We start from the raw sequence: 22,566 nt of genomic DNA on the forward strand, positions 1-22,566 counted from the left end.
ATTTCTCCTTTTTGTCACAAAGTTACATTGTTCGAAGGTTGATCACTGTCATTCTTCGGCTCGAGTGCAGAGATCTTCCATTTTAGACTATTATTTAAGCCTTTTTACACTTCTAACTGAAACCTTTTCTTCGCAACCCTGATGAGTCTTTGAGAAACTGCATCTCAAAGAATTTTCTTTTCTTTTTATTTTGCTTGGTGATTATAAGAACAAAACTATAGTTTACTATGTTAAATTATCGAAATGTAACTAAGGATCTTTTTTTTTTTGCTTGACTCACAAGTATAAATTGGTTAATTTTATGTTTCTTTCTTTAATAGTTTTCGAGTATATACATTTTTTAATATTCCTATCTCAGTGTGTTTCTCTGTTCCATCTTCCTGGCGACTGAAACACTGTTTCGTTATTGAATAAGAGCTTGTTTCCCTCTATGAAGTCGAGATTATAAAAGGAATTTCTGCTTGTTCTTAGTTACTGGTTGTGTATTAGTGATGCACTGATGGGGAAATAATCAAAAGCTTTTTTTCAGGTTTTGCCATAACTTTAATTTTTGTTTGATTTTTATTCTTTACCTGTAGGAAACATCCATCTTTGATTCCTGATGCAACTGAAATAATTGCCCGATATCTAGAGAGTGAACAAGATATGTCATGTCGTCGTAACGCGTTTTTGATGCTTACTCTAAATGATAGGGATAAAGCCCTTGATTATTTGAGCAGTTGCATTGACCAAGTTCAAAACTTTGGAGAAATACTTCAACTAGTTATTGTAGAACTTATTTACAAGGTATGTGTCCCCCTCAATATATTGGATTTACTATTGATTTACTTTACTCATTTGGTTTACTCTTTGTAACCCCAAGGATCCTGGTATCAACATAGAAAAGATTGTAACTAAGAGTCAGCTAAAGTCATTGCAATTTTCAAAATTTGGGTGCATTTATGGTTCGCTTAAATATTTAGATCACATCGCTTTTTAGGAAAAAAGGTATTATCTGAAGTAGGAACTGTATACAACGAATATGAGCTATAAACATTTTAGGTTATTTTAGTAACATAGAGAAACTTGAAGTCAAAAAGATAAAGTGAATAAATCCAGTATAAAACGCTGGAACTAAGAATTTCTTATTAATTATATCTCTTGCTATATTTTATGATTCTGTTTTTGTTTATAAATGCCACTGTATATTCCTTATTATATTTCTTGTTAAAGTCTACCAGTTTTTATTCTTATCTTCAGCGGAATGATGGTCCCAATATTCATTTTATTTATTTGAATGGTTAATTGTTGAAAAATTCTTTTTTTTATAAATACAGTATCCGTCAAGTTAAAATTTCTGATTATTAAGTTATTTTCTTTTTTTTCTTCGTTTATTTTGCGTGCAATTAAAAGTATGAAGGTACTGCCTCGTGTCAGCCTGTAGTGCTATGTTCTAGAGAAACAGAATAAGAGTGAAAGTGATTACACAAACTTTTTTTCTTTGTTTTGAGTATTATCAATTCTAGGTACATACGCAGGCGAGGGGAGGGGGTCTAGGCTTTTGCTCGAATACAATAATTTTAGTACAACTATATCTAAATAAGTATTACTATACGATTTCATATTATTTACCTTGCTTATTTTGACCTCTATCTCTGTAGCAGGGGCATTAGTGAAATAATTGTCTATCCTTCTAGAAACTATTATGCAGTTAAACTTGAATGCATAACTAAGTTTTTTTTTATTTATTGTGGTATAATTTATTGTGGTACTTGTGTGGTAAACCCCCTACCGCTAAAGTTAATTCATTGACGTATTATAAAACTGGGTTTGGCTTGTTAGTTCCTTCCAGCTTAACGGGAAAGGGGAAGTAACTAATGATTTTGTAAAACCTTAATTAAACCACTGTATAAGAAAGGTGACAAGAGTGAGTGTCTACATTTTTGAGGCATTAGTCTGGCCTCAGTAGGTAGCAAATTACTTAGTAATATGATACTTTTTAGACTGAGAGATGCTGCAGACAAAGTTTTAATGGATAGACAGTGCGGTTTTAGAAAAGGTAGAGGATGTGTCGACCAAGTTGTCACTCTTAGGTTAATAATTGAAAAATCTCTTCGTTGTCAAACACCTTTGGTCCTCAGTTTTATCGATTATGAGCAAGCTTTCGATTCTGTTGATAACAGAGCGTTAGCAAAGGTCTTATCTTATCCTTATATGGTATACCAGAAAAATACATTAAAGTGATTTGTGCTATGTACGAGAATAATACTGCTGCGGTTAAGGTAGGAAATGAGGTTATCAACTGGTTTTGTCTTAAATCAGGTGTTAAGTAGGGTTGCGTTCTATCCTCCTTTATAACAGATTGCCGAAGATTGTCCTTTTTGGCCAACCGTCTGGGGCTCCTCGTCTGGGTTGGGAGGGTGTCATAAATAAAGATTTAAAGGAAATGGGAACTTCCTGGGAGGGTGTAAAGAGGAAGGCCTTGAATAGATTAGGTTGGAGGAGTAACGTGCGTAGCTGTGTTGGCCTCAGGCGGCTTGGTGCTGTAGTGAGTTATTTGTTGTAGTTGTAGTAGTAGTAGTAGCTTAACGTGAAATAAGACAAAGAGAAGTGACTGAAAAAGATGGAAAATGTGTGGTTTGGGTTATATGTTTCCACGTTAGGGGGAAAGAGATAAAGTATTTGGACAGTTTAAACTTCGAAAACAGTTCTTATTACATAATACACAGAATAATTGTACTTAACACATTAGGCATGCAGAGCCGCTATACTTTACCCCCACCCCTAATGTGCAAATATATAGCCCAAATTTATTTCTAAATTATTATAGTTTTATCTTAATTTGGTATATTTAATTAGGATTGAGCATCAGAGAAACATATTAGAAGAATATTAGGTAGGGGGTATATCACACAAGTACCTTTATTGTTATAAACTATAGTATCTGATGACTTTTAAGTAACTGAATTAAAATCTATTCGAAGAGCCCCAGTCTCATCTAAAGGTCCCCCCCCCTCATCCGAAGGCCATGTAGAATTTAAAAACAGAACTGTATAATTAAAAAATATGAAAGTGTTGGTCTGTGTTATATTGCTTTTCCTGTGCTACCCAATAATAAAATAAAAGTGTTAAAAAAAATCCTTATTTCCATCGTTGTTAATTCTTGGCATATACTGAGAGAGGAGCGTGCCTCTTGTTGTTTTCCTCCTATTAAATCAAAGCTCATGTGTGTATGCCTGAGAAACTATGGTTCTACTGTTCAATATTTATAAAGTATTAGTGAGTTATGTTGCGGTTTCAAGGCTCACCAGTGAATTTTTTTTCTACTTCGCTTAGTTTTGATTGTTGTTTTGCTTGTAGATATACCTTTTTCCTAATATGCTTGTCAATGCTTTTTTTTAGGTCTGCACAGCCAAACCAAGCGAAAGATCACGTTTTTTCCGATGTATCTTTAGTCTTCTTAACTCATCGTCGTCAGCTGTGAGATATGAAGCTGCTGGAACCCTTGTGATCCTATCGAACTCGCCATCAACTATAAAGGTAACTAAACTATTCTTAATGAGTTATATACAAAATAATATATAAAATAAAACGAATTTTCTAAAATTATCTTAAGAATTGGTGGGTTAAACTTTGTATCGTATTAAACGTATGTAGCCAAACGCATACATACTACTGCAGTTAAATGATGTATTGCTACAGGTATGGAACAGAAAACTAAATTCTATTGCTCTTGGTTCTAGAATCCTTGGAAAGAAGTCTACTTTTTTGAATTTGAAAATACCGTATATGGGATATTTCTATGCAACTGACAAAAGCGAGCCAGTAGAGCAAGGGAGAAAAAAAAAAGAACCAAATGGAAATAGTGTTTATTGAGGTACAAATAGTGATTATTTTTTGTCAGTGGTTAATTTCTGCATTCAGAAAGCTCTAGTTATCTCAGATTTTCGTTGAGTCTCATTTTTAATTATCAATTATGTCGGTGGTAATTTGTTGTTTGGTACGGAGGCTCTCATGCTGTTCACACGTGTGACACTGGTCTCTGCCGTATACCTAAGACTCGTCAGTTCGAAACCAAGGGGTGGCTAAAAACAAATTTGTATCTGAGGCTGCTTTGTTCTCTTGTATTTTTTATTTTATTGTTTTATGTCTGGAGTTTGCAAGCATTCAATTCTGTTGAGCAATGCCAAAGCGTTGGACGAGTATTTTTTAACAGTATTGACAGTTTTGAACTTGGTTATCAAACACCATAATATTTAATGCCTTTAGGCTCAGTTGTTTATAAAAAATTAACACATTATCAAAGTAGTTTGTTAAATGTAAAACATTAAAACAAAAATTAAGACAATCAAACAAAATTTTCAATTCAATAATTTTAATCTAATTTTGAATACCAAAAACCAATATATTCGACGCCTTTATACTTCATAACTGAAAAAATTAAATCTTTTTCAATTTGACAACTCGATAAATACAATCACACCTGGAAAAACAAAAAAATGATAATAAAAAACAAAAAAACTTTTCTGTTCAGAAGGAAAATACAAAAATTCCCAGCATTCCGTTCAACAGAAACATATCTGATTATATATCAGCTCATGGGCACTCTTGCAATGCAAGCAAAAGTTGACAGCATGTTTTTACCAAAATTACCCCAATTAAGGTGTTTTCCTTGTCTTTTCTATAATTATATAAAATTTTTTGTTTACTAATAACTGAACTTATACTAATAAACAAATACATATTTAGGATCAAACAGTTCGTGGTAACGAACTGAAGTAAGGAGCGACCAGGCTCAATAGTAGCTATAATAAGAAAACAAATATAAAATAAATGATAAAAACATAATAAAAAACAAATAATAAAAAAAACAAATAATAAAAAACAAAAAAACTTTTCTGTTCAGAAGGAAAATACAAAAATTCCCAGCATTCCGTTCAACAGAAACATAACTGATTATATATCAGCTCATGGGTACTCTTGCAATGCAAGCAAAAGTTGACAGCATGTTTTTACCAAAATTACCCCAATTAAGGTGTTTTCCTTGTCTTTTCTATAATTATATAAAATTTGTTGTTTACTAATAACTGCACTTATACTAATAAACAAATACATATTTAGGATCAAACAGTTCGTGGTAACGAACTAAAGTAAGGAGCGACCAGGCTCGATAGTAACTATAATAAGAAAACAAATATAAAATAAATAATAAAAACATAATAAAAAACAAATAATAAAAAACAAATAATAAAAAAATAATAATAAAAAACAAAAAAACTTTTATATTCAGAAGGAAAATACAAAAATTCCCAGCATTCCGTTCAACAGAAACATATCTGATTATATATCAGCTCATGGGCACTCTTGCAATGCAAGCAAAAGTTGACAGCATGTTTTTACCAAAATTACCCCAATTAAGGTGTTTTCCTTGTGTTTTCTATAATTATATAAAATTTGTTGTTTACTAATAACTGCACTTATACTAATAAACAAATACATATTTAGGATCAAACAGTTCGTGGTAACGAACTGAAGTAAGGAGCGACCAGGCTCAATAGTAGCTATAATAAGAAAACAAATATAAAATAAATGATAAAAACATAATAAAAAACAAATAATAAAAAACAAAAATCTTTTCTATTCAGAAGGAAAATACAAAAATTCCCAGCATTCCGTTCAACAGAAACATATCGGATTATATGTCAGCTCATGGGCACTCTTGCAATGCAAGCAAAAGTTGACAGCATGTTTTTACCAAAATTACCCCAGTTAAGTTGTTTTCCTTGTCTTTTCTATAATTATATAAAATTTGTTGTTTACTAATAACTGCACTTATACTAATAAACAAATACATATTTAGGATCAAACAGTTCGTGGTAACGAACTGAAGTAAGGACCGACCAGGCTCAATAGTGGCTATAATAAGAAAACAAATATAAAATAAATGATAAAAACATATTAAAAAACAAATAATAAAAAAACAAATAATAAAAAACAAAAAAACTTTTCTATTCAGAAGGAAAATACAAAAATTCCCAGCAATCCATTCAACAGAAACATATCGGATTATATATCAGCTCATGGGCACTCATGCAATGCAAGCAAAAGTTGACAGCATGTTTTTACCAAAATTACCCCAATTAAGGTGTTTTCCTTGTGTTTTCTATAATTATATAAAATTTGTTGTTTACTAATAACTGCACTTATACTAATAAACAAATACATATTTAGGATCAAACAGTTCATGGTAACGAACTGAAGTAAGGAGCGACCAAGCTCAATAGTAACCAAAACTCTAAAAAATGGCATTTTGACACCAATGTATACATCAAAAGAATCTGAGTTTTATGCTGATTTTGAAATAAACGATTTTCATCAAGTTTAGTCTTACCCATCAAAAGTTATGAGCCTACGAATATTGGCCTTATTTTCAAAAAAGAGCGAAACACACCCTAAAAATCATGGAATCTTAATTACATAGAATTGAAAATTACACCATCAGCTTCAGCGCATCAGAGAACCCTACTGTAGAGATTTCAAGCTCCTATCTGAAAAAATGTAGAATTTTGTATTTTTTGCCAGAAGAAAGATCACGGATGCGTGTTTATTTGCTTTTTTTTGTTTTTTTTTTTCCCAGGGGTGATCATATCGACCCTGTGGTCCCAGAATGTCGCTAGAAGGCTTGTTTTAGTGGAAATGAAAAGTTCTAGTGCATTTTTAAGTGACCGAAAAACTGGAATGCAACTAGCCCCCCTCCTCTCCCCACGCTCCGAAGTCACCGGATCAAAATCTTTAGATAGCCATTTTGTTCAGCATAGTCGAAAAGTCTAATCACCATGTCTAGACGACTTAATCGCCCACAGTCCCTGGGGGAAGGGCTGCAAGTTGTGAACTTGCATAGTACTTGCATTGTGAACACATAGTATTGTTTATTGTGAAATAAACTGTTTTCAGGGGGAGAATTTCTTCTGGTTATGGGGGAGGGAGGAGGGGGTTACGTGAGAGGATCTTTCTATGGATGAATTTATCATAGGGAGAAGAATTTCCATGAATGGGGTGCTGGATTTCCCAGCGTTATTTAAAAAAAAACAACGAGAAATTAAATAAAAAACAAAGTTTTTTAACTTATAGTAAGGAGCAACATTAAATTTAATACGAACAGAAATTAGTACGCACATGAGAGGGTTCGTCCCCTCCTCAATACCTTGCTCTTTACGGTAAAGTATTTTTAGTAATTTTAAAAGAGTTATTTATTCTAATTAATCGGCCTTTATGATTCAGTGGTCATTCTTAAAGAAATGATAAACATTTCAAACTATAGTGTAAAGAGCGAGGTATTGACGAGGGGGCGAACCCCTCATATACTTAATAAAAATATACGAATATAGAAATTCGTTACGTAAATTTATTAGTAAGCTACGTATATTTATTACTAATAAAAACGTTTGTAAACAAAATTAGAAGTTCTAGTGGCCTTCAAAGTAGCCCAAAATTGGAGGGCAACTAGGTGCCCTCCCCCGACCCTTTTTTCTCAAAATCGTCCGATTAAAAATTTTAGAAAGCTATTTAGCTAAAAACATTAAAGTTGATACGCAGATTTTGTTTTAATTATTCATGTATGGTGAGCCAAAATCAAAACCTGCATTAAATCAAAAACGTTCAGAAACTAAATAAAAAACAAGTTTTTTTTAACTGAAAGTAAGGAGCGACATTAAAACTTAAGCGAACCGAAATTATTCTGTATATGAAAGGGACTGTCCCCTCCTCAACGTCCCGCTCTTTACGCTAAAGTTTGACTTTTTCTCACAAATCTACTTTTTAAAACAATAAAAAATGTTAGCGTAAAGAGTGGGGCGTTGAGGAGAGGACAGCCCCTTTCATATAAGGAATAATTTCTGTTCGTTCTAAGTTTCAATGTTGCTCCTTAGTTGCAGTTAAAAAAAGACTTTTTTTTTATTTAATCACCATGAAAAGCTGATTCTTTGTTTGAATGTTATCAATAGTTATTCTCTTATACTTTCGTTATTGACAAGGGTCGTTATTTACTTACCATTCATTACTATGAATTTTTTTTTTTTTTTTTTTTTTTTTTTTTTTTTTTTTTTTTTGCTCCAACCAAATCATACAGAAAAGATGTTCGTGGAAAATTGCAAAGGGGTCAATCAGTCACAAATTAGAACTTATATTTTCCCTATTAAGGGTATAAACCTATTAGAAGGCAGCCAACAATGTGGCAACAAACATTTTTTTTCATGGTATGTCCCTATTCAGCTCTTTTTCCTTTGGCTTCCTTATAATTGCTTTATAGTCTAAAATTTCCAGGGGGAGGGCACGCCCCCCTGCCGTCGCCCTTACTCTCTCTCTCTTCCCCTCTCTCTCTCTTCCCCTCTCTCCCCCCCTCTCTCTATCTCTCTCCATCTCTCTCTCTCTCCCACTCATTCATTTGTGGGTACAAATATGCTCAGTGAACCCAATGCTTTATGTTTTAATAAGTTATTGGGTAATAAAAAATAAATATTAAACGCGTTCATATTTGTTACGACTTCAATGGAATTTGTGAATTATGGACATAATCTAATGCACCTCGGCCATAAAGCTCCTTGCAAAAATCATTTCCTTAAATATTATATATGTTTTAAAGGCTGCTGCTGCATGTTATATTGATCTCATAATCAAAGAGTCTGACAATAATGTGAAGCTTATTGTCCTGGACCGTTTGGTGGGTCTGAGAGAAGTTGTGGGAGCTGTTTCCGTCCTCCAAGTGGTTGTAATGGATATTCTAAGGTAAGTGGCAAATTCAATATCTGGAAGAAAGCCGTAGCAGCGATTTATTTCGGCTAAGCTTGATTTTTCTAATAAGATTTATAACATATTTTAGACGTTAATCTCCCCATTTCTGTACCTGAACTTTAATAACTGCTCTTTCGGTTTAATAAGTAAGATTATTCAATGGAGAAAAGCTCAATGTCAGGTGGCGCTATAAGAATTTAATCTTAGTAAGCCTGTCTTCAATGGTCCTTCGATTTTAAGAAAAATGGATTGTATCTTGCGTAGTATGGAAGTTAGCATGTGCAGGGCCGCGTATTCTCTGGTGACTGAAACTGTATAGATTGTGCCTAAGAAAGTTTTTGAAGCAAGGTTTATGTGAAACCTTCTCTCCCTGGAAGATGTTGTTTGCTAATATCAGTAAATATTTGTCACTTTACTATAATCCCATTGGACGTTTTGTATTATTGACTCTACAAACCAATTGTAGAAAATGTGGTTTAATTGACGATTAACTGAAGCACGTTTTTCTGCTCGAGGTAAAAGTAGGATAAGGATAAGTATTTTCGTTACAATTTCTGAAATGTACAAAAAACGAACAAAATAAGCAAGTTACCTTATGAACAGCCTCCATAAATCGAAATAACAGTTTTTGTAATACTGGGAAAACTGGAAAAATACTACAATACCATAATTAAAAACGGAATTTTTTTAATTATTTCTCCCTCTCAAAACAAAAAGAAATAGATAGTCCTCCTCCCCTCAGAAATATTTTTGGTGAGAATCCTTCAAAACAATCAAGTCTTTGTGGGTTTTTTTTATGGGATATGGGCCTGAGGTCTCAAAATTTTGTTTTCTAAAACTGAGTTTTAAGTTTTTTCCAAAGTTTCAGGAGGAAGGATTATTTCTTAGGTATTCGGTAACCACGTCCTAACTGGCTGTTAAAAGTATTTATAGCCAAAGTAAACGTTTCACTCACTGAAACACACTAAAATATTTTTTCTCTTTTGCTCGTGCATAATGGCATGAAAACTTAGGCGCTTAAACGAAACACCTTAAACTATGGTCCGAATAATTTATGGTTGTCAAAATTTGTAGTTACCCGAAAGGTAGTACTTGGATACGTTTCATACATTTTGTATGTCATTTGCATAGGTAACAATGTGCATGGGCACTTCTCCCTTCACCCGTCTAAGACTTCGATTTTCACTATTCTTGTGTTATGTCCTTATAAATAGTTTTTATTTAATTTACTTTTGATGGAAGGGTTTAAATTCCCTCCCCCAAATGGACCCTTTCCATGAAACAATTCGTGTATACATGCTTGTAAATAAACCAGCTGTATGGTAATTGTAGAAGTATTTGACAATGTTTGTAAAGTATAAAAGTTAATCGCCAAGTCAGTGTCAAAACCGGATCAGAAATTGTATAATAAAACAACCTGAAATTTAAAATCGTAACCGAAATCAAGCAAAAATAGCATAGCTTCAATTTTTAAATTTAATTAAGACCAAATAAAATAAAATCCAATATGAATTAAAATTGATTCTTAATTACAATATTCTTTTATTAATAAAATTGCAAGTGAAAAATCTTTTCCTTCTTACTAAGTGATTTCAATTGTAGATATTCTCCATGTCTTTGGTATATAAGCCCATCTTCAGTTTATTTGCCAATTTTCTTTCAGGGTTTTATCAGTCCACGATCTTGAGGTTCAAAAAAAAACTTTGAATCTCGCCCTTGATCTTGTCTCTCAGCGAAACGTTACCGAGATTGTCGACCTCCTAAAAAAAGAATTGGCCAAAACCCACAATACCTCAGAGCACGAAAATATGGGCCGTTATCGCCAACTTCTTATCAAAACCCTACATAGCTGCTCCATCAAGGTAGGCTTGACCATAAATAACTAAAATATGGTTCTTTTTATTATTAAATTAATGTGTGTTCAAGGATATAAATTGCTTAAACGTTTTAAAAGTCCAGAAATATTTTAACTATGTCTTCTAAAATATCTTCATGATCATTTCTTCATATTTATTGCCACATTTAATTGTTCTTGCTCTCGAGCATCATACCCATTATTAGAGTAGCAATATTTTCGTTCAGTATTTTCTCTAGAGGGGGGGGGGGGGGGGGCTTTACCAAAATATGAAGAGAGGAAAAAACGTTTGCAGATTTAATTCTCCACGTAAAAGCAAGCATCTTGCAAATAATATGTTTGTTATTGTTGTTTTTTTCGAGAGAAGGCTGATTTCAAAAGTGAAGGAAAAGCTAAGTCTTGATTTCGTAACTTTAATCAAACAACAAATCTGTTGGTATTATTCTATTAAATTAAAAAAGAAAATGTGGTACAATCCAGATATTCACATTAGTAAAGACCTACTAAGGAGCTTGTGAATTTTAGTAAGTACTCTTTCCATAGTTGGTCAACTGTAAAATTTAAATCGGCGGCGAAAAAAAAGTGAATAGGTAATTCCAAATGCGGATAGTTTTCTTGTGAATTTTGGTACAAAGAAAAGTAATTTGCATACAAAAATTTGGATGGTTTTACAATGGGCGTCCTCAAGAACGTAGAATGGCGCAGTTTCTCTTTGACGACAGGAATTCGTCAATTAAGAGAAAAAAACTTTTTCAGTATCAGAATGCTATATAGGCATTGAGCCCCCTCCTCCTTGCTGAGAGAAAAACCTCGTAATGCTTCGATAGTATTGTTTTTATTCTTTTTCTGCGGAGGTTTAGACATATATTCGGCTTGAAATAATTTCAAAATGATAAGCCCTCTTCAGACAAAAGTATAGCTGGCTCCTATAATAGCTTTTAACTGTAACCTGTATTCAGTTCAGCTGACTTGTGTACCGACTGACAAATTTTATACTCGAGTGATCTTAAAATTGCATGTTACTATAATTACAAATTGTAAATTATAACTTAAGTGTATCTGAACTAACCAATTCACTTTGACCTTATAAAACGGGGGTTATCAGAGAGTATTGTTAAGGGAGGTGATTCCGAGGGGATAATTAAGTAAGTAAGTAAGACGGCACTAAACCTTTAAGGTCTAAACCGGCGGTGCTGATCTCCGTTTCATGGCCCTTCAGCCAGGAAGTGCAGTGGGGGGTTGGGGGCCAATCATCCTGTGCTTTCACACACCCTTCCTGCTTACCTTCCCCAGATTTCTTCAGGTACCCTTTTAGTGCTGGGTCGACTCTGGCTGAGCTTACAGAGTCACGCCACTGACCCCCGTCCCAAACTAAATAACTGGTCACAACTGGGATCGAACCCGTGCCCCTTGGACAAAGAATTCCCACGCCAGCGCGCCAACCACTCAGCCATATAGTCTACGAATATTTTAAGGCCTAAATTTTCCTGGTGCTTCCAAATGGGAGAAATCTCCCCACTCCTCTTTATTCCCCCGCCTTTATTATTAAATGTCTTGCCAGTTTCATTGTAATTCCATCTCTTAATATTTATTCCTTTAATATATTCCATCAATGTCCAAAGTTAAATCTACAGAGATTTCAGAAAGCTTTGCGCATATACCGATATAGTAATTCCCCATTCACAATGAGATTTTACTAATTTCGAGTTTTAGCTAGCGCTAATTAAAGTCAATCAGGATTTTTATAGAACTTTTCAGACAATCAGGAAATCCTAAGAAAAATCTGATTGACTTGAATTAGTGCTTGCTAAATCTCGGTATAAGTAAAATCTCATTTTGAATGGGGCATTACTGTATCGGCACATGCGCAAAACTTTCTGAAATCCCTGAAATATTTTACTTAAATAAAAAAACTGTGAATAGTTAGATATCAATAGGTAGTTGACTGAAAATGCGCACTACTTTTAAGATATATTTAGAGTATGTATATCAAAAGTATTCTTTAGAACCGAAAAATTTATTTTCCCCCTTTTAGTTCATCTGTAAAACGTGTTTTTTAAAAGTTTTTTTTTCTTTTATAATGTATTTATTTAACTCTATTTGTTCTTAAATTGTGTAAGCTGTGCCTACTTAGTTCTTCAATGTATACTATAGTACATACTATACTGTATTATTAATACGTATGCATTGAATATTTGGGCACACTGCTCCACAGCTTAAAGACAAGAATGCTTGTCCAATGAATGCTTGAGTGTCTTTTCTATTAGAAACGCCCATATCCGCAGTGGCGAAGGTACGCTTGGGCTGCAATTTAAAAAAAAAATTTAAATTGTAGGATATCTAGGTATTTTTGAGAGATAAATATATCGAAATATTAAAATCTTCGTTAAAGCAAAGCTGTATCCAAATTTTCAGACAAATGGGATGAGAGAAAGGGGTCGAAATAAACATCTAAAATTTGGCCTCAGATAGACAGAGAGAGCAAGTTAAGTAAAACTTTGCATTGACAAGAAAGAAAACCTAAGGTAGAGACAAGAAAATTATATTGGAAGTTTGTGAAAGATAAATGCTTTGTGGAAAAAATGACGAGGATCTAAAATTGGAACATTTCCATTTTCTCAGATAAAATGTACTTTGCTCTTTTTATCTCTTGCAATTTGTATTCAGTGAGGGTTAGAAAAGCGTGTTTTTGAAAACAAAAATATAGAAATCTGAGAGAGAGCATAGAATTGGCATCTATGCAGGAGCACCCACTGGTGACGCTCCGGTAGTGACTTCAACTCCCCCCTTCCGCTTCAAAATTCTATGATTTCGTCGTTTTGCTGTAATTTTTCTATTATTCGTGTGTAATTTACTTATTTTGCTGTCACATGTTTGACTCACTGCCCTCAAAAGAAATAAAGTTGTAAACTGACTCAAAGATGTGATAAGTAAATCGCTCACAGTTATCCTGAAACCGTACGTTCATTTTTTCAATCTTGCAGACGTTTATGAGGACACTTTGATGTATTGTGTGGCAAATTAGTTTCTCATTGACGAGATGGGGTTTATCTATATTGGCTTTGCTCCAATAAATTTTACTGCTCAATTGTGAGTCTAGAATACAACCTTTTGTTTGTATCCCAGACTCGGTGGAACACAAGATGAATGGCCCTTTCTTAAGTACTGCATTGGTGCAGTGGACTGGGAAAGAACTTTGAGAGGGTTGAGCTATAGGCTAGCTTTATGACTAATGACATTTATATTTGTATTATTCAAATATCTGGAGCGATGAATTTTGAGGAGATCTTTAGTTAGAACGCTGTATTAACTTATCTAAATGAATGTTCTTATGTTCTGTACAAATTTTCTAGTTCCCTAACGTTGCTTCATCCATTATTCCAATGCTTGTGGAATTTGTCTCAGATCAGAACGAGTTGGCAGCGCTTGATGTGTTAGAGTTTCTTAGAGAAGCTGTACAGAAGTTGATTGATCTGCGACCGCTTGTCGTTGAGGTATGGCGCGATGTTTTATTTCGTTTTTCCGTCTTACTTCTTTTTTTTGTTAAAATTACTGTCACAATCTTGGTAATCCCTATATGCGAGTGATAAACTAAGTCTTTCAAAGTGGAAGACAAGTTAATGAAAAAACGTTACTTGGCATTAAAACTTTAGTTTTGATTTTAAATGTTTAGTAGATTTATATTATTTCCAGGTTTAATGAGAAGTAATAGTACACCATGTCGAAATTTTATTGTTTGATGTCTTTTCATTGACATTGTTCAATCGATATTTTGTTTTTAAGTGGTACTGATTCTGACAATTAATAGAAAATCCTCGTCTGTGAGTTTGAAATATTAGTGTTACTTATTAGCGTTAATGGAGAAAAAAAAATATTGTGTTAAACATTTAACATATGCTAGAAAATGACATAAAAAGATTAGAGAAAAAATGACAGAAATAACAATAACAGACTGCAGTTGTCGTTTTGTGCTTGATAAAAAAAGACTTCTTTATCTGATTTCAGTTTCTTTTGCTTTATTTTTTTTATTGTTATTATTATTTCTCTCTCCTTGGTAAGGAGCAGGCGCAAGTTTCTTCAATTGGATTTTAGTCAAAACAAAAGGTTTACATTTATGTCTCAAGTGTCTTGTGCAAAAAAATGCATAAACGTTTCCATACTCTCGAAAATGCACAAATATTTCCATACGCGCGAAATGCATAAATGTTTCCAAAAAGAGCACAATCCTACGCAGTGGTAAGTGTGTAGATTCAGGTAATCTCACAATTTCAGGCAGAATCGGGAAATTTGAATTTTCATGTGCAACATCAAGAAAAAGTCACAATTCTGCTTTACTACCTGTGAATGTGCTTAATCTGGTAGTAGAGCTTTTTGTTATCCAGTTGTATCCATTTCTAAAAGGACTAGTTTTTTCAATGTGACTCCGCCACTTGCCACAATCAAAGTTTTTTTGCTTAAGTTTGTAGAACTCGCGATTTTTTTTCAAATGAATTCTCAATTTGATTTCTAGTCAAAACAAAAAAAAAGAGTATAATTTTATAATTCAGCCAAAGAGCGAAAATTTCATACAAAGGGTTGTTGGATATTCTAAATTTCTATTTTTTTCTTTTATATATCTATATATATAAAAATAAGTTGTCTGTGTGTGGATCTGTGTGTGGATCAGGTGACGTCATGTTTGTCCGCATATGACGTCTGAATTATTTCACACTAATACAAAAGAAGAAAAAAACTAAAAAAGGTAAAAACTACAAAAAAAACTAAAAAGAAAAAAAACTAAAAAAGCTAAAAAACTAAAAAAAACTAAAAAAGGTAAAAATCTAATAACTAAAAAAAAACTGAAAAAAATAAAAAAAGGCAAAAACTACAAAAAAAATAAAAACTAATAAAAAAACTAAAAAAGCTAAAAAACTAAAAAAACTAAAAAAAACTAAAAAAAGGAAAAAAACTAAAAAAAACTAAAAACTAAAAAAGAAAAAAACTAAAAAAAAGGAAAAAACTGAAAAATAAAAGAGAAAAAGAAAACTAAAAAATATGAATAAATATATATAAAAATAAGTTGTTTGTGGGTTATGTCTGTCTGTCTGTCTGTCGAGTGACGTCGTGTTTGTCCGCATATGACGTCTGAATTATTTCACACTAATACAAAAGAAGAAAAAAAACTAAAAAAGGTAAAAACTACAACAAAAACTAAAAAGAAAAAAAACTAAAAAAGCTAAAAAACTAAAAAAACTAAAAAAAGGTAAAAAACTAAAAACTAAAAAAAACTGAAAAAACTAAAAAAAGGCAAAAACTAAAAACTAATAAAAAAACTAAAAAAGCTAAAAAACTAAAAAAACTAAAAAAACTAAAAAAAGGTAAAAAACAAAAAAAAACTAAAAACTAAAAAAGAAAAAACTAAAAAAAAGGAAAAAACTGAAAAATAAGAGAAAAAGAAAACTAAAAAAATATTAATAAATATAAAAAATATAAATATAAATATAATATAAATTAGCAATCAACAAAGCACCGAGACACAAATGACGACCGGGACACAGGGAGTATAAATGACGACCAGGACATAAGTAAAAAAAAACTAAAAAAACTAAAAAAATGGTAAAAACTACAAAAAAACTAAAAACTAATAAAAAAACTAAAAAATCTAAATAAACTTAAAAAGAAAAAAAAGAAAAAAGGAAAAAAATAAAGGAGAAAAACAAAACTAAAAAACGAATGTATATACAGACCGGGACACCGGGATACAAATGACGACCGGGACACAGGGAATATAAATGACGACCGGGACACAGGGACACAACTACAATGGGGACGCCGGGGGGCACAGGGGGATATAAATGACGACCGGGACACAAGGAATATAAATGACGCCCGGGACACTCAAAGAGAAATCACAGACTGGAACACCGGGACACAAATGACGACCGGGACACAGGGAATATAAATGACGACCGGGACACAGGGACATAACTACAAAGGGGACGCCGGGGTGCACAGGGGGATATATAAATGACGATGGCGACTCAGGGAATGGTCGATTAGCAATCACCATCAACAAAGCTCAAGGGCAATCATTAGAATCATGAGGTATAGATCTGAATACGGATTGTTTTCCCATGGACCATTATATGTTGCATGTTCAAGAGTCGGTAAACCTGACAATCTATTTATATGCACAGACAATGGGACAGCAAAGAATGTTGTATATTCGCAAGTTTTACGTAGTTAAAAACATATATATATATATATATATATATATATATATATATATATATATATATATATATATATATATATATATATCTATATTCACAGGTGGGACATAGGGACACAACTACAATGGCGCGTAACTAATATGGCGCGTAACGACTTACGCGCGCGGGGGGGCTTGGGGGGGGGCGCGAAGCGCCCCCACCAACTAGGTGTTGGGGTGGCGCGAAGCGCCACCCCAACAGCTAGTATATATATATATATATATATATATATATATCATGAGACCATTTCTCTGTCTTCTTTTTGTGACCCAAAGGGGTCCGCTGGTAAATCTTTTCACTCCCTTTTCCTTCATGGGCTTAGCTTGAGAATTTGGCAGCTTAAGATAAATGTGGAACACTGTACTTTCTTCAAGATGCGATTTACAAGTAGTAGTTTTTTTTGTTTTTTGTTTTTACTTGTGTAGTATTTTACAGTTTTGCTTCTGTTTAGAAGAAAATATTCTTAGAAAGCTCAATGCTCCCTTCGCGAGGGTTTGGCCTTGCACTGTAACATTTATATTGCATGAAAGCTCATATCACCTCTTTGTCTGGTCTTCATCTCTTTTTTTTATTGTAGAAACTTTTAGAATACTTCCAAAGCATTGGGTCTTTGAAAGTTCATCGTGCGACACTATGGATTCTTGCCGAATACGCAGAAACTCCTCAAGAAATCATTGCGATTGTGCAAGAAATTCGCGTGGGTCTGGGCAAAATACCCTTCGTTGATGATGCCGAGGAGAAGTATGTTTTTTTTAGTTTATACTTCTACTTTTTCGTTTCTTGAATTCTAGAAATTTGCCGTTTTTTCCTTTTTATACGAGAAATACTTCTGTATCTCTTGTAATACTTTTTGTTGACTATACCGATGAGAATTATGTTTATTTTTTTTTTTTTTTTTTTTTTGTCTTTTTTTCACTGTAGGCCTACAGACCTTCTATAAATTAAATTTTGTTTATTCTTGGAACTCGCCACTACTATTCCAATAGATGATAGAGATGAGGCGCTTTTCACATTGTGTTTTTTCCTTCTATTCAGTGGTAAAATCTTTCATTTTTCCTTTTTCTCTCGTTCCTAAACATCTTCCTTTTAAGTTTTCTGTTTTTTTTTTTTTTTTTTTTTTTTTTTTACTTTTTTTTATTAAGATGTGGGCTCTCAGTTGGTAATGATTGGTAGCCATGGCATTTTTCCCATACAAAAGTAAAAAAAAGAATCTATAAAGAATTTTAGAAATCGCCTTCTGGATTTTACTGATGGGATTTTGTTCTACGTGGGAACTGTTTTCAACATAAAGTTCTCGTAAGAATTATGTAAGAAATCTCCATCTGTCTCCATTACTATGATGTCATAAATAAAATTTAAAGCTTACGTGTGCCACTACATTTGCGTTTGCCATTACATGTGCCCTTGGATTTCTATAAAATACAATACCGGCAAAGGGCCAAGACTGTGAACCACACTGCGCTAATCTTCTTTTAATTAAACAGCATATTTTATTGTTTTATAAGTAAGCTTTATTGTTTTTACCCTCCTATCGTGCCCAAAAGGGTGTAAAGTTTGTCAGAAGTAAAAATCGATCATTACAAGTTGTGTTTTCTGTAGAAGATAAAATACTGTTAAAATAAACTGAGGGTCATATAAGGTTTTCTTTTGCTTTTTTCTGTAAGGAAAAGCAAATATTTCAACAGTCGAGTTTATTCGTTAGTAGGTTTCTGATTTTTAAAGTTTACAATGCTCATTAAACAAAACGTAACAATTCCCCCTTATAACAATTGAGTCTTCTTTCTAATTCTAGTTGGACATTGTAATCTGAACTTTTTGGACTGAATTATACGTTTTATATTTTTCTCAATATGAAAAATATATCTTATTCACTATGTTTATATTCTCCGTGAAACATGTGATTTTATGACAAGCCTACAGATTTAGTTGTACTAAAATGACAAGGTACTTGAATCAATGGGCTTATAAGCTTTAGGTCTATCTATTCATCTAGTCAGAATCGTGATGTTAGTTAGTTTTGTTCTTAGAAAATGGTCTAAACTTTCATAAAAAACGGGAAGTTTTTCCTATTTTTGTATAAAAAAAAAATGAAAACAGGTTTCAATGATGTAATTATATGAATCTCAGCTATCAAACGAAAGCAAAATTCCCGTCTTGAAAGTTGAAAAATTAAAATCTTCGGACTTAAGAAAATAACATACCAAAAGACTTGCAAAGGGAAGGTAAACTTTGAATGTAAGAATATAAGATCCAATTAAGACATGATATTATAATCTCATATTCTATATGATTAAATCTTATACAAAAATGATACATGTCGTATCAATGTCGTGTATGTCCGAAGTATTACCTACAAAGTATCTAAAGCTATACTGTATTATTTTTGTATTTTGTTGATTCTATTTTCTCTTTTATAGCGATGATGACAAAGCTGCAGAACCAGCAGCAGCAACTGTGAAAAAGCCAACCACCGTTACAACTACAAAGATCACTGCTGATGGCACCTACGCTACGGAATCTTCGTATTTAACACCCAAGTAAGTATATTGTACAATTCACTATACTATTGAAAGATAAGAACGAAAGGATCTTAAAGTGTGCAATAAGTTATAATGATTGAACTCACGCTAGAAACATACTTGACTTGCTTACTTGCTTGACTTAAGTCTCCTGCCGGGCACTGCTCGGCGCAGAGAGTGACGTCTGCCTCCTCCATCCACTTCGATCCATGGTGAGTATTTGCTCTTCGCCCTGTCTGATGTTTGCCATCGTCAAGAACTCGGACAGACTGTCGGACCAACGTTTCTTCGGTCGGCCGCGAGGTCGCTTCCAGCCAACTTTGATAGGGTCGAAGTCGTAGATCATCTTTGCGGGTAGATGTGGTGGCATTCGCAGCATAAGAAGCATAATTCGAAGAATAAATTTGAGTTATATTAAGTTTTGACAATCGTATGTTTCGAAATTTCCAGAGCAATACAATTAAAACATCAGTAACACAAATCCTGCTTTTAGGGAAGAGGGTGTAGGTAAAAGCATCTTTGCTGCCTGCGCCGTCTTTACTAATATTACTACCTATGTTAGTGAAGTTTTCAAATTGATAGATCTCTTTCACCTTCACGTATTCCTAGTCTTAGCGGCTTTGTCTTCTGAGCATTAATTTTCAAATCTATTCTTGCAGCCTGAACTATCAAAACCTTTGAAAATTCATTCATTTTGCTAACATTTTCATCTAGAACGCCCAAATCATCATCATCTAAGTCTAGAAGAGTTTTACTTTCCCATCTAAGCCATGCTCTCCCATAGTCCTTGCTGTTTTGCTTAGACAAAGTCCATCAAAATGATCTATTTAAATAAGGATAGAACACAACCCTGCCTATTCTCCTGATTCAATACGAAACCAACTACTAACCTCATGTCTCACCTTATTCCGCACCAATGTTATTCTCTTGCATTGCACATAGTACTGGGAATGTGATGCTGTAGTAGAAATGCGATTCAAAAAAGCTGATAAATAAAGAAAATCAATAGAAGAGCATAAAGCATAAAGAAGAAAAGAGGTTGATACTGAAGAAAGAAAAGAAGAAAAGAGGTTGATACGGAAAGGGTGGACGAAAAAAAGACAGTCGAGAAAGCAGAAGAACAGAAGCTTGGGAGGGCGAAAGGTCTGACTTGCCAACCATAGTGAGCAGGGGGAGGGGAGGTAATATCAGGTCGTATTTATGGGTACCAAAATCTTGGGAAAAGGAGGGAGGCGACAAAAGTGCAAGCAAACCCGGCTCTTTTGCGCATTGATTACGGTTCCTAAAATGGTGAATCCTTGAAGGCGAGAAAAAATAGTCCATACTTTCAAGACTAAAATTCATTAACTTAAGGTAATTTGAATAATTTCGAATATTAGCTTTAACGTCGATGCTAAGGGTGCTTCCCTAAGCCACAGTCACATTAATTGTAACCGGTTGTTTGTTATTATCTCTTATATGTTCATAATAAGCAAAGATGTTACCATTTTAGTTTTGTCTGCACCTATGGTGCAAAGGATTTACAAAACTTTTCTATTACCTGGTATTTTAGAACGCAAACAATGAAATATATTTAATGATAATTGCCTTTTGGAATGCACCCTAAGTGTGGTTAAGATGACTGTCTTGTGTGTGTTTTTTTATGGGTTTGATGGCTCTAGATGGGTTTTAGTCTGTAGAAGTCCGGGTATAGTAAGCGGTTCTATTGAAAACAATCTTTTTAATTTTTTGAGCTTATAAATAGAAAAATAATTCGTGTTTTCAAGTTTATGCTTCCAACTAATGGCCACCTGAAAGCTCTTAAGTTCAGTAATACGGCCGTTCAATTTTGTTCAGGTTTTGCTTGCATTGACACGAATCTGTTGAAGTACCGAGGACACTAAAAATGAAATTCAATTCTTTAAATTTGTTAAGTGGAAACTTACACAATCGTACACGTCTTAAAAAATAGGAAAAAAAAACTGAAAATTCAATTTTTAATGAAGAAGATGTTTGATTTTCAATGTTGTTTTTCTTTTCAAACGCCCGTCAATTTTAAAGATGAAGAACGTGTGTTAAAAATCAGCAGAAAATGAGTGAAAAAATGTACTTCGTAGATCTCTAGAAAGTGTTGTTTTCCAGATCGCTGCACCAGTCATTAATTGGCAGTAAATTGGGTAAAAATCAAGTGATTGGATGAGTAAAATCTAGACTTATCCTAACATCTTGTTAGCAAATAGGAATTGGAAAGAAGTGTATGTATGTTAGGTGTATATAATAGGTAAGGGTACGGAATAGGTAAGACTCTAAGCCTGGCATTAATAAGGTTATTATTAAAATTTTTCAGTAATTCAAATTAATAGTTGTTGACTAACCTATAAGAACATCTTTTTGGAAAAATTATTTATTATATTTTGTCATATTTATGCCTTCCAAATATTTATTCCAAAAGATCACTGTTATTGCTTTACTTATTTCGTATAAAGTACAAATATTACATTTAATGTTTCCTTTAAAAACTGTTGAGAGAAATAAACACATGACACATTCAATAAAGATATGTTGAAATCCCCCTTTGGCTAACGGTAGATGCAAGATAAACAATAAGAGTACACCGTAGAAGATAAATATGTAATACTGTTTAATGGAAGTTCAAGACATATCTTTAAATAATTCATTTGGAAGTCTCTGCAACATGTTTCAAATTTTAACTGTGAGAAATATTATCGTTTTTACCACAATAGTTTCTGCATATTGTTTTTCACGATTCGGTTATGAAACGCTGGTGAAACTTTCCGCAGGCAAACTAACCTTCAGTATTCTATAACGAAAAATCATAGAAAATTCTGGTTTTCAGCTATGTATGGCCCTGAGATGGGACCAAAATTTCATTTTGATGTCCTTTCTATTTTAAACTAAAAAATAATCTGAACAAGGTCATCAAAACTATTGGTAGCCCCCTGCTCCTCAAAAAATCCTGGATGAGTTACTTGCGTCCTAGCTGGGCCTGGCTATTATACAAATTTCGGGCATTCACGGGGGCTGTTCTACACTCAAACATTTCTGTTGAACAATTGCGATTCTCATTTAGTATCTCTCACTTTTTGTATGCAATATTTGGCTTTAAGTGTGTGTTGAAAATAATGACTGGGCAGGGTTTGAGAATTTTAAAGAAGGGAGTGGTCCCTAGGTA

The 22,566-nt window shown here is 33.3% G+C and overlaps 1 protein-coding gene across 1 annotated transcript in view; it reads left to right on the forward strand.

Annotated features, from left to right (window-relative positions):
• The window catches only part of LOC136025108 (coatomer subunit beta-like), a 61,119-nt gene that overhangs the window by 14,228 nt on the left and 24,325 nt on the right, over window positions 1–22,566 (forward strand). Inside the window, exons 4-10 of the mRNA XM_065700842.1 lie at window positions 579–786; window positions 3,382–3,519; window positions 8,621–8,763; window positions 10,433–10,631; window positions 13,978–14,118; window positions 17,453–17,616; window positions 19,293–19,412. Coding sequence (XP_065556914.1) covers window positions 579–786; window positions 3,382–3,519; window positions 8,621–8,763; window positions 10,433–10,631; window positions 13,978–14,118; window positions 17,453–17,616; window positions 19,293–19,412 — 1,113 coding nt within the window. The remainder of the gene's footprint in view (window positions 1–578; window positions 787–3,381; window positions 3,520–8,620; window positions 8,764–10,432; window positions 10,632–13,977; window positions 14,119–17,452; window positions 17,617–19,292; window positions 19,413–22,566) is intronic.

This window comes from Artemia franciscana, chromosome 3 (assembly GCF_032884065.1).
Source record: "Artemia franciscana chromosome 3, ASM3288406v1, whole genome shotgun sequence".
NCBI lineage: Eukaryota > Metazoa > Arthropoda > Branchiopoda > Anostraca > Artemiidae > Artemia > Artemia franciscana.